The sequence below is a fragment of the Benincasa hispida genome, chromosome 9 (assembly GCF_027475165.1).
Source record: "Benincasa hispida cultivar pf3 chromosome 9, pf3_genome.v1.1, whole genome shotgun sequence".
In the NCBI taxonomy this organism is placed as follows: domain Eukaryota; kingdom Viridiplantae; phylum Streptophyta; class Magnoliopsida; order Cucurbitales; family Cucurbitaceae; genus Benincasa; species Benincasa hispida.
Genome location: NC_143486.1, coordinates 72,295,719 through 72,308,118, shown reverse-complemented (window position 1 = coordinate 72,308,118; position 12,400 = coordinate 72,295,719). Strand labels below are relative to the sequence as shown.

Genomic DNA, 12,400 nt, shown 5'->3' with positions numbered 1-12,400 from the left:
TCCTATGAACTATAGTTATGAAATAATGCAGAAAGATAATATCGAGTGCAACCTTTATTCTTTTCCTTAAGAATATTTTCTCTGTCTTTCTATAAATAATCTGCAGTTTTGTGGTGGGACCAGTACGGAAAAGATATAGTGGATAATGGAACTTCTGTTTTGACCATCCACCTACTTTCTATGATGCTAGCCGAGGAGTCGAAAAAGACTTGTTCAGAAGATGCAATTCTTTACATCCTATATGCGGCTATGATATTAAAATAGCAACGAAATTAAATTTTGTAGAAAATTCAGTGATTAAGAGCTACTGGCATACCATCCGCCCACGAAACTCTGGATGTAGAACACGACTTTTCACCAACACGTATTTCCTGTCCTGATAGTAAAATAAATCAAATAGTCAAAAGCAAGTATATGTTACAGACGGACCTCAAAAAGAGATTCAAGTTCTATTCTTAATCGCCTTACTCTCCGATGTAATCTATCGCTTTGGACGGCAATAAACAAAATCATTGATAAATACATAACGGGTGTATCATGGCATGTAACATTTAAAATGCTAACACAACCAAGGTACCAACTAAGTTCTCTTTTTGTAGGAAATTTAACATGCATCCCAGCAACAAGTTTTAAGAACACTTGCAAAACGTAATTGCAGTTCCATGCTGGTTGTCTCAACATTCAGTTTGGAAGTTATGGTAGCAAAAGTACTATTTTTTCAGAACAGATATATCTTCTTGAGCTATTCCTCAACATAATTTTTTTTAGCAGAAACAAGATTTCATTGATGTGATTTATATGAAAGAAGGGGAGCAATCCCTGAGTGGCATATTCTTATTGAAAAAAAGATGCCGGAGTGGGATATTCCTCAACGTGATAGGATGCAATCATCCATCATATTCATGAAACTTCATCAAACAGAAAAAGAAAAGAAAGAAATTCAAATTTATAGTTTGCGATGATCTAAAGTAACCTGTAAAACTTTTAGCGTGGTTGCATATGTGGAAGGTCTTCCAATCCCTAGCTCCTCCATCTTCTTAACCTAGATACCCAGTGAAATAAGAACTTCAAAAGGAAAACCAGATGGATGCAAAAAGTTCCTTTTCACTTAACATTATGGGGGCGCTTATGCAAATGGTGTCAGAACGAGAAAACATATGTTAAGTTCTATCAGATCATAACCTACCAAATAGGCCCACAAATCCTATCATACATCTGATATAGCAGAACGGCACAAAACTGAATTGAAAATATATCCTACATATTCAACAAAAATTAGTACTTAAATTTATTGTTTTACATCAAACGACTAATCTCGACAATTTAAATTTCCATAACTAGATGTGCAGCTTAAAATTTTCTGAACATGGGTTTCATCAAGTAAACAGCCTAAAAAACGGGAAGTCCAGTCCCAGGTTCTCTATACTGTTTGATTAGCCATCCATTAATAACTTGAAGCTCTTGAACTCGTCTTCAGTTTGGAATTAAATTTTAGATATGATGAAAAGGAACTCATCTTCATTATTTTTTTTATTAGTCTCTCCAGGATTGATTTTGGGTTATAACTTTCATTCAAAATTTACTGCTATCATGCCTGGTCTTTTTTGGTTTGCATTTGCTCTAAGTTTCTAGTTTATATTTTATATTTTATTTCATTTTCACTCCCTCCAACTCCAAGAGTTTGTACCCTGAACATTTACTCTTTCATTATATCAATGAGAAACCATTTCTTGTGATAAACATATATGTTGATAAAATGAAGAATATGGAAAGCATGTTTCACATGCATACGTTTAAATAATGAAATGCAGTAGGGTGAACATAACAAAATGAAAAATGGTAAATAATGATATTACTATTAATAATAGTACTTTTAAAATTTATATAAATATATATATATATATCAAAATTAAATTAAATTTAAAAAGTTAAAAACCCGGAGATATACAACCTCCTACTGCATTTGACAGGAACCCAATTTTTTTCAAAAGAAAAAGAAATTGCAAAAGCTCTTGAATCTCAATTATAAACGGTGACAATAATAATATTTTCCAACTATTATAGGCACAAAATTTCGCGTCCAACAGTTAGGTAGCACTTACCAATGTTCCCTCAGAATAGCGGGGTGGGGCCTGGGTAAAATGTTGCTTGAGTTCAACGTCAACTAGAGACAATTGATCCCCTGGCTAAAAAATAACTGGTTATAAATATACATTTCAGAGCCATTTGTACTGCTAATCACCATTCGAAAATAATATTCAAGGACAAATTGCGAGCACGCAAAAGGGAGAGGAGTAAATAAGAAAAAAAATTGCTCAATTAATTGAAAATTCCATGCAAACTTCCAGCAGGAAAAATCGAGTGGAAGTAATTTCTTTGATGTTTCAATAACAGATGCACATCCATATACATAGACACTTAACATCATAAAGTCTTCTACCAAACAGAAACAGGTTACACTTTAGTAGATATTAACAGAAAAACAATTACCAACCGGAAGCAATAATATAAAATCTTTTTACCTTCAATGCATTCAGAATTCTGAACAGTTCATCCCGTATGTTTTCTTCATGGTCTTTATGTTTGACTGCATCAGCTTTTGGATCCTGACAAATTATTAGATCTTTACAATCCAAAAGTACCCGACCCCACAAAAGTGAAATATTAAGTAAGAAACAGGTCTTCAAGGTGAAATGATGGGCAAACATGAGGGTAGATAAGATGTCCTCCCAAAGCAAAAGCCCTTAACTTCTAAAAGTAGGACCAATTAACATGAATAGTTGGTAAATGATATCAAAAACATTTAGAAGGCGAACTCCAAGTGGTTGTGGAAGCTACAATACAAGGATTAGACAGTTAGAGCTGAAAACAGCTATCAACAAGTTTAATCAGGAAACAGTCTTATACAAACATTCCTTGCAGACCTTGGTTTTAGAGCTAATACCCACATAAGATTAAAAATATGAAAGAGAAAACATGTGTGAAAGAAAGACCTACTAACTACAAGATTAAGGCAAGGTTAATCCAAAAAACTAGACAAATCCTTGAACGCCCTTCTCTCATCAATCTCATATTATTACGATCTTCTGCCAAAGGCCTTTCCTTCCAAGATGGAAACTCCAGAAACATTTTTCCAACAGAAATGTATTTTTATTTGTGATGTTATTAATGTCTAGCAACCAAACTCAATGGGAGGAGGGGAAACTTCCAATCATCCAGACAACTCTCTCTTCCATCTTCATGGCTTTAAATATTCATTCAAAATTTATAGAAAAACCCGATTGCTTAAATTATATGATAGAGTTCAAACATTTGAAATACAAAAGATACAATAGCTACTACAAAAATCAAGTGTTTTGAGGTATTTGACCCTCCATGGGATCACTCTCGAGCTCCAATGTACTAACCAAATAATGTCTATCTTTATCCTTCCCTCCTCCCTCTATTTATAACAAACTCCCTGTCTAGTCACACTATTGTACCACTAATATCCTAATGATACCCTAGTGAAATTCCTATCATTAAAGTGAACTTTGACCGAAGAATGCAATTCCATTCATTGAATTCTAGGCATCCTCCTATTGGATAACCAAAAAACTTCATGAGTTTCAGCAAAAGTAAAATCAAATAATTTAAAGGAAAAAGAAAAAGACCCCCCCCCCCCCCTCCCTCCTCCCTCCCCAGTACATTTTTTTTCAATAAAGAGCGTTATAATTGATTACTGGAAGTTGAGATTGACTAACAGAATGATGGAAGGTAAATAATTGAAAGCATCCGTTACATGCAAGTAAACAAATTAATCAATCTCTCTCTCAAAGAATACTTAGCAGGACTCTCATACCTCAAAAACTTCTTGAAACCCACGAAATTGAACTCTTGAGCATGTAGATCGGGAAATGATGGACTCATCCGCAAGTCCACAGTCAATTTGAATCTGGTAACATATAACATATATTTATAAAGAGAAATTGTGTAGTCATAGTCTGCTAAAAAGGACACCCAAATTGAAGTTAACTACAATTTAGAAACAAAAGTGAAGAAAACTAGCGGACAAATACAATGCACTTCCTTTATAAAGAGAAAATGTGCAGTAATAGTCTTCTCTAAAAGACACCCACAACTTACTTCATTTCTTACAGACGGAAAAGAAGATACACAAATTATCCATTGACATTTGGAAAGTAATATAGAACCTATCTTGATTTATAATCCCACTCTAAGCCACAATAATCTCATTTTTAGGTCAGGGTGACTCTAGCCCTCGGTATCTCTACCTCTCTAAGCCACAAGAACTTGTATGATATAGGGTCTCATGTTAGTACCATCTTAATAAGAAAAAATAATAAATGGAATCAATAATGATAGTTCTATTATATAAGCCACACATTCCTATGATAAAATTTATCCTTAAACAATTGAAGAAAGCAAAATACTGAATAAGATAAAATAAATACAGTAATGCAATGCATCCTGACCTGTTCAGTGATAGAAGGTTGCATTTGACATGCCATAGTTCTGAGCCAAATAAGAGAGTATAGTTTGTGAGAATCTTCGTCAAGTGTTCCCACTAGCATTGCTGGAAGTGAATGCAATGAAATAAAATGAACAATAATCGGTTAAAATGTTTTCACCAAAATGGGAAGGCTAAAGCAACAGTCTTACGAGTTAACAAAGTTGGAGTAGGTTACTAGGATAAAATAACACATATGTATATTCCCAAATCAAGCATTATTTAGCCAGAAGATTATATAATTACAGGGTAATCGTTGCACATCAGTGGGTCTGATTGCTTCGTGAGCCTCTTGAGCATTCTTGACCTTAAAATATTTGCGTCCACTTTCTGATACAAAATTCTGCCCGTATCTGTAAACAGTAAGTTTTTCAAGAATAAAAAATTAGATGCACTAAAACCCTTATTTAGGATGGAGAGAATACAAATTGCACCTAGAAAATTGAAATATAGACCATCCTCAAGTGAAAGGGCGCTACAGCCTTAGTAAAGTTACAAAGAAAAGAGAAGTGGAATTTAAACTTTCACCTTTCCCTAATCAAGGAGCGAATGTCCTTGACAGCTTCATCAGAGATCTGAATAGGAAGTGGTTCAAGCAACGAGGGTTAGACCACCACCTAAGATTTTTAAAAATGGCAAAACAGCATGAACAGGACAAAAGTGAAATAGAACATCAACCTAAGAAATAATTTCACCTTCTTCCATGCATTGTTATGAGAAATTACACAAGTAACATCAAAGAAAGAATAAAATCACATAGTAATTAATTGGTAAAAATAGACTTAGGCAACAAGACAAACCCAGCTGTCTTGCCAAAGAAATAAAAAGAGATAGCATGGAGGTATAGTTGAAGGAAAAAAGCTTTTACATGTAGCCCATCCGTTCTTGGATAAGTTATTAACCCAGCTGCCTTTCCATCAGCCAGTTGAATCCCCTCATAAAGTTTCTGGGCAAGCTGCATAGAAAGTCATATAAGTGGCAGGAGCATAAAATACCCCCCCTATATTTCTAAGTTGTCAAGAAATAAAGGAAAGGAAAAAAAAAATATAAATAAATAAATAATATTGCCTAACGTCTTGAATCACATATGAAACCACTTATACTCATGTTCCATTGAGTAGTTTCTCAACCTCCAGACACACATTTATACAAAAAGGAGAAGGGCCAAAGGCAAAAGGCATCTACTAGGAAAACATTCAGAACGTAAATTAAGATCAAACTAATTCCAATGACATAAAATCGTAGTGGGAAAAAATTAAATGAGAAATAGAAATAGGTATTTATCTTCAGTAATAGGCACTATTTACTAAGAATGGATTTAGAAAAGAAGAGAGTAAGATATGTTGGAAAAAAATAGTTATATCAATATATTAATTTATTTGATATTGAACTTTTATATAAGTTATTCTATATATTTTCTCCAATGTTTAAAAATGAGATCTAATATCAAATTAGTTGAAGTTAGTGTCAAACCAACAATAGAGTTAAGATTACTGAAAGACAAAGCCAACTTGCCATGGTTTTGTGGTCAGAAACAAGCCAAAGATTCTTTCAAGGTAGTCAGAAAATTAGGTAGTTTTTCCTGAATTTGAACAATACATATCCCACTTGTTGGAGTGCCCTTCAAAATAACTTTTTATTGTTTTATCCACCCAATGACACCCTTTCTTCTGCTGACTTTTCCCATCCAACAACTTTTGACTTCCCTTCCCCTTCTTTACCTTCTCCCCCAATCAAAATAACCCCTTTCACATATTTGATTGCATAAGGCATTCATTGGTCCACTATTATCTCTCCACCAGTCCCAACAATTCCTCCGGTCACATCCCCCCTCTCTCTCAAGAAAAATCACATCCACACTCAAACTCTTCCTTCTTCCTTCACCGAGAGTTTGTCTCTTCCCCCATCCTCATCTTTCCCTTTGATAAGCAACAAGCCCATACCATCCCAATCAACCGACACCCATCTTAAGACAACATTTCGCCCTGGTGTAAAGCATTCCACTGCCATTGTGGTTTTTCCATTTGATGCTGATTCGGAAGATTACCTAACAAGCCCCGTCCCAACTCCACTTGGCTCTCCTCATCCATCCTTTTATGAGCCTCTAAAGGCATAATGGTATTATTCCATTCCTCTACCGAACTCATCTGGGTCCTCACATAAATGCATTGGCACCTTGGTTCAGAGAAAATGGACTTTGTATTATGGCTATTCCCGCTAGGACAAAGAAAAACAAGCAAATGGTGAAACAAAGGAAACATATTCGAGAAAATCCAAAACTTGGAATGATCGATCTCTTATGGAAAAAAAAAAGCATCATCTTTGCTTAGAGAAGGATCATTATCGGCTTGAACTTTTCATTGCTCTACGTTTCTCCTGTCCAACTTTTGGCTTTCCTTTCTCCTTTTCATCAAGTGTATCTACATTGCTATTTTTTACTCGTCAGGGGTTTATCTGTTTAGGTTCTCATTTGATTTTAGGTCGCTATGGTTTTATGTATTGGATTGTTGGTTTGTTTAGTTTGTCTCATTCGATATGAAGGTTTTCTGCAGCTTCAATCCACAATACATCTTTCTATTTATCTATTCTTTTGTTGGCCCATGGTTTCTATTATATCTTTCTAAATGGATTTCCCACTTGTATCTCCTCGGTTGTATTTTGTATTCTCTCTGAATATTTCATTTATCAATGAAATTGTTTCTTTTCCAAAACAAATAATAATAATAATAACAACTTTTTATTTTAGCCATGACATTTTTTTTTCTCAACCTCAATTGGAGGTGTTTATCGTAATAGTTTCCCTTCGCAGGGGGTCTCCTCTACCCCAAACCTTTAGTTTAGCTTGTACACTTTCCATCTATGGCTTGATATATTTTCTCTGTAATCATAATAGAACAATTACCAAGAGGCAGAAAAAAAAAGGAGACAGAGAGAGAGAGACTTTCTCTAAGGGCACAAAAAGGAAGCCATAAGAACAAATTATCTTGATTTTTTTCAACTTCTTCCATTCCCTATTAAAAAAAAATTAATGTTTCAACTTCTTCCTGTATTGAAGACAAGCAAAAAACCAAGATTCCTAATTTGGATCCGTTCTTGAGTATTAAGACCCCCTAACACAATATACCAGCAAAAGCATTTGACTTTCTAAGGATAATGTCATTTCCAAACCACGCGAGAAATAGAACTGAGTTTTCCAATATCTGAACTGCCCACTTAATAAATAACTCTCTATACGCACTATTTTATGTTTTCCTACAAGCTTCAATTTCGAAGATTTTTTATTACTGTTCTATGAGCACTATTTTGTATAGCTAGGGCTCCCTTTCTTTAGTGGAGTTCCCTTCTTTAGTGGCCTTGGTTTTTTATGCTCTTTTTTTTTTCTCAATAAAAATAATTGTTTTCATTATAAAAATAATAATAATGATAACTAACTTACTACATAAAAACATCCTTAGTTTCAGCGAGGCGACTGACCAAACAACCCACAAGGCTCTTACAGCTGGTACGTCCATAAAGATCTTACAACTAGCATAGGCACCGGCATTCAGTAACACATTAGTATATACCACATTATTAATAGGGGAGAATAACTATTTGGTGCTTACTGGTGATTAGAAGTAATCTTAACTCAACGTGACTGCATTATCTTATATCATGGGGAACTTCATGATGAGGGCAAACAAGATTACCACGTACCTTCATTGTGTAAGTTGCAGGAAAATTATATCTGTTTGCTGCATCCTGCTGAAGTGTAGATGTTATATATGGCATCGGAGGATTTCTCCGCACTTCATTCTTTTTAGAGCTAAGCACTTGAAAATTTACTGATTTCAGTGCAGTTTCTATATTCTTTGCCTCTGTGTTGGAGCTGATTGCAAACTGATTTAACTTCTTAGATTCAAAATGGGTCAAATGTGCAGGGACTGCAAATTCTTCCACTGAAGAACAAGGATCTTTTTGCTTCAGCTTAATGTCAATAGTCCAGTATTCTTGCGCATGAAATTCATCAATTTCCATTTCTCTGTCACATATTAGGGCGAGTGCAGCTGATTGAACACGCCCAGCTGATTGGCAACCTGGTAATTTCCTCCATAATAATGGTGAAATATTAAATCCAATCAAATAATCTAAAGCACGCCGTGCAAGGTAAGCCTGAACCAAGTTTGTATCAATTATTCTAGGAGATTGCAGGGCACTCTTGATAGAAGTCTCAGTTATTTCATGAAAAACAACCCTTGCTATGCTAATACCTTCATGTAGAGCATCCTGCTGCCGCAACATCTCAATTATATGCCAAGCAATAGCTTCACCTTCACGATCTGGATCAGATGCAAGAATAAGGTTCTCTGCTCTGAGGAATAAACACAAAACAAAATAAAAGAAAGTTAAACCTGAAGGAACTGGAGGTAAGAAAAAAGAAAGTATATTAGAAAAGAAAGGAACTAGGGGTCTTACAACATCACAAAATAAATGACATAATTGGAGGTAAGAGAAAATAAGGCATATTAGACATCACAAAATAAATGACACAGATGCACAGGCACAACGATGAAAACCATATACAAAAAGCAGACCAAACTTAATAAAAGAAATACAAACGTCCATGTGTGTGTACACGTAAACTTAACAATCATTATCAAACTAGCCAAAAATACAGTTGCATGCAGGCCAAGCTAACAACAGAACCCAGATGCATACCCGTTTAAGGCAACTTTTATGCTTTTCAGATGAGTCCAGGCAGCAGAAGGAACCTCCCACACCATACTGAAGTCATCATCAGGTCTTACGGAACCTGACCTTGCAGCCAAGTCTCTAACATGGCCATGGCTAGGTAGCACCTCAAACATATCTCCAAGATAATTCTGAATAACTTTTGCCTTTGTAACAGATTCCACCACCATAACAGACTTTCCCATTGGGGGATATAGCTGCTTGAAAGTTGTTATTCCCTGAGATTTCCCCCTTGCATCCACTACAAAGTTTGGCTTTTGTGGCAACTTATTAGCGTCTTTTTTAGCTTCTCTTTTTCTGCTAGAGTTACCTTTTTTCTTATTGGATTGTTGTTTTGTTGAAGCAGAACCTTTGGAAGTACTCCCGGTAACATTTTTCTGAAAAACTGCACTGTTAGTTAAAATAATGTAATGAGAAGGGGGGGGAGGGGGGGAGGGAGGGATGGATTAAAAACATCCATCAATTACAATTTGCAAACCTTTGGATCTTGTACAACATCCTGATCAATATTGCTACTATCTAAGCTCTTTGACTGACCATCCTTGCATGCTGCTTCAACATCTGCATCATTGGTTGAAGAAATAGCTTCCTTCTTTTTCTTGCTCCCAGACTTCTTTTCTTTCAAACCCTTGGATGCTTTCCTAATGGATGACGAAGAATCAGATGAAACTAGACCTGCCTCCTTTGTAGTCCCAACCAACTGATCGCTTGAATTTGTTCCATCAACACTAGTGGAGCCTGAGGGCCCTGAAGCACTGATTCTCTTTAGCCTGGACGTAGCAACAGGTTTTGCACCCTTCCATTTTTTATTCAATCCTTCAAATGGCAATGTACTTGTTCCATTCCTTACATATTTAACGTTCTTATTCTCAGTTCCATTCAATGTTTCTGTAGTTTTAGAAAAGAACTTCTTTCCAAACGCTCTATAATTAGGAAGTTTAGGTGTAAAAGTGCCATTTAACAACTGCCAATTAGGAGCATTTGGTGATGCAACAGAATGCACAAATCCCAATGGTAAGCGAGAATATAGAGTGAAAACACAATTTGGCTCATCACGTGTACGATACTGCCCAGCATTTGCACGTTCAGTCTTGATAGCAAATGTTACTCTGCCTTTTCTAAAAACAAGCTGAGAACATCTAGCGTAATTACAAGTAGTGCTAAAAGGTAAAACGGGTATGCATTTGCTAGTATAATTTTGAATAGTGCTGCTCTGCAACTGTAACACGAACATCAAACAAAATAACACGTTATTACCCACCGGGCAAGTACATAATACTTGGAAAAAACAAAAGGTCAACGGAAGCAACTTAAATTGTAAATTGCAGAAATTTGCACAGCATTGACAGACATTGGAGTTGCAACTCTTTGAATGTTTTTCCTTATTAGATATGATTGCCCATTACCACATAAATTTTTAAAATATTCAAAAAAGTCTATTCCTAATATTTGCTGCAAGAGTCCAAAACGAATCAATAAACAGGAGTTTGTGAGTCTGAAAATTAAAAAACTCTGAATACAACCAACGAAACTACAAAGAGAGACTGGTAGAAAACACAATGTCTCACTGCCATAAAAACATAGATTCACTGAGCCACTCCAACGCATTCAGAAAAATAACCAAGAGGCGGAAGTAACCAAAAAGTCAAATATCAGAAGTTTATACGTTCGTTAACAAAAGATCAAGCATGTATGAAAACTGCAACTCTTCCAACTCTTCTCTATGAAGGTTGCATAGACCGTTATTACGTAAGTTTCTAAAATTTTCATACCGTTCATCTCTAGTATATGCTGCGAGACAAATCTCTAAGTCAGAATGTAAAAGTATAACTTAAATAATTCAAAACCAGCATACTAAACAGCAGAGAAAAATCGGTAGCAAACACACTACCACCTTGACAAACATATAAATTCACTCCCAAACAATTAGAAAACGAACAAATGAGCGGAAGCAACCAAAATGTCGAACACCAGAAGTTTGCTCGTTCGTTAACAAGACTTCAAGCCAGTATAAAATTGCAACTCTTCGAACGTTATAGAGATATATTATTGATCATTACCAGATAAATTTTCAAAAAAATTCATACGGTTCAGCTCTAATGAAATAATTGCTGCCAGACAAAACGCAATAGTTTAAAGGTTAAAGAACAGCAAAAAAAAATATTTTAAAAAAATCATAGAACAATTGGTGGAATATGAGAACCTTGGCCATGAAAGGACGGAGTCGCGAGGATGAAGCAGACGGAGTTGTTGAAAATACAGAGGAAGAAATGGCGTTACTGGAAGAAGTGGCCAATAACAAGCTCCTCTGAAGCTGGCTCATTGCGTCAACAGTATCAATTGGCGACCATATTCGCTTCCAAGCTTGTCTCGGCTAAACTTTCACTTTCGGGTACAGAGAGAGAGAGAGTGAGACGAACACAGTTTCAGAAAGAACCCAGGCGCCAAAGAAGAGGGGTTTTTGGATGAGAGGTTTTGGGATTAAGTAAAGCAGCCATTCTCGCGTCACTCCATTAGGGCTGTGTCATTCTTATTATATTTTATTTTTAAACTTTGTAGTTATTATCTATTTAAACTCTTTAAGTTTTTAGTACCATCAATTCAAACTATAAAATAATAATTATATCAATTTAAACACTAAACTTCCATAAGTATATCAGTTTAAACTCTAAACTTCCATAAATATATCAATTTAAACTATAAATTTTCATAAATGTATCTAAATAAATGATTTAAATTGACATACTTATGAGAATTCGAGGTTTAAATTGATATACTTATGAAAGTTCACAATTAAATTGATGCAGTGGTTAGTTTCGATTTTAAATCAATATGACCTCGAAATTCAAAAGTTTACATTTTTTTTTCTTATATATAATTTTTTTCTCACCTCTCTTGTTTCTTATTTTGAAGGGTTTTTTCCCGTTTAATATGTCAAGTTTAAAACTGATTACCAATTATAGCTTTATACGTGTTTCATAATGAATTAGAATAGTATTGTATACGTGGATAAGACAAACTTCTTCCAAATTAAATTTGTGATGCAATCCTCACTTCAATTAACTCAATCAAAAAGTTAACAAGAATCATGGTCGACAAAGTTAGTATGTGTGTTGGTATTGATCGATTTGGATTAGAGGACGTAATCAAATTTATATA

At 35.0% G+C, this 12,400-nt stretch overlaps 1 protein-coding gene across 2 annotated transcripts in view; it reads right to left on the bottom strand.

Annotated features, from left to right (window-relative positions):
- Nucleotides 1-11,773, bottom strand: part of LOC120085817 (DNA topoisomerase, type IA, core) — a 30,786-nt gene extending 19,013 nt beyond the window's left edge. Inside the window, exons 1-13 of one of the 2 annotated variants that reach the window (XM_039042025.2) lie at nucleotides 11,445-11,773; nucleotides 9,720-10,460; nucleotides 9,209-9,618; nucleotides 8,207-8,861; nucleotides 5,379-5,465; nucleotides 5,039-5,085; nucleotides 4,757-4,863; nucleotides 4,476-4,576; nucleotides 3,842-3,934; nucleotides 2,523-2,606; nucleotides 2,103-2,186; nucleotides 974-1,042; nucleotides 317-376 (exon numbers count right to left, since the gene is read on the bottom strand). In XM_039042025.2, coding sequence (XP_038897953.1) covers nucleotides 317-376; nucleotides 974-1,042; nucleotides 2,103-2,186; nucleotides 2,523-2,606; nucleotides 3,842-3,934; nucleotides 4,476-4,576; nucleotides 4,757-4,863; nucleotides 5,039-5,085; nucleotides 5,379-5,465; nucleotides 8,207-8,861; nucleotides 9,209-9,618; nucleotides 9,720-10,460; nucleotides 11,445-11,564 — 2,658 coding nt within the window. In that variant the 5' untranslated portion in view covers nucleotides 11,565-11,773. The remainder of the gene's footprint in view (nucleotides 1-316; nucleotides 377-973; nucleotides 1,043-2,102; nucleotides 2,187-2,522; nucleotides 2,607-3,841; nucleotides 3,935-4,475; nucleotides 4,577-4,756; nucleotides 4,864-5,038; nucleotides 5,086-5,378; nucleotides 5,466-8,206; nucleotides 8,862-9,208; nucleotides 9,619-9,719; nucleotides 10,461-11,444) is intronic. The other variant, XM_039042026.2, reaches the window with a different exon arrangement.
- Between the last annotated feature and the right edge of the window lie 627 nt (nucleotides 11,774-12,400).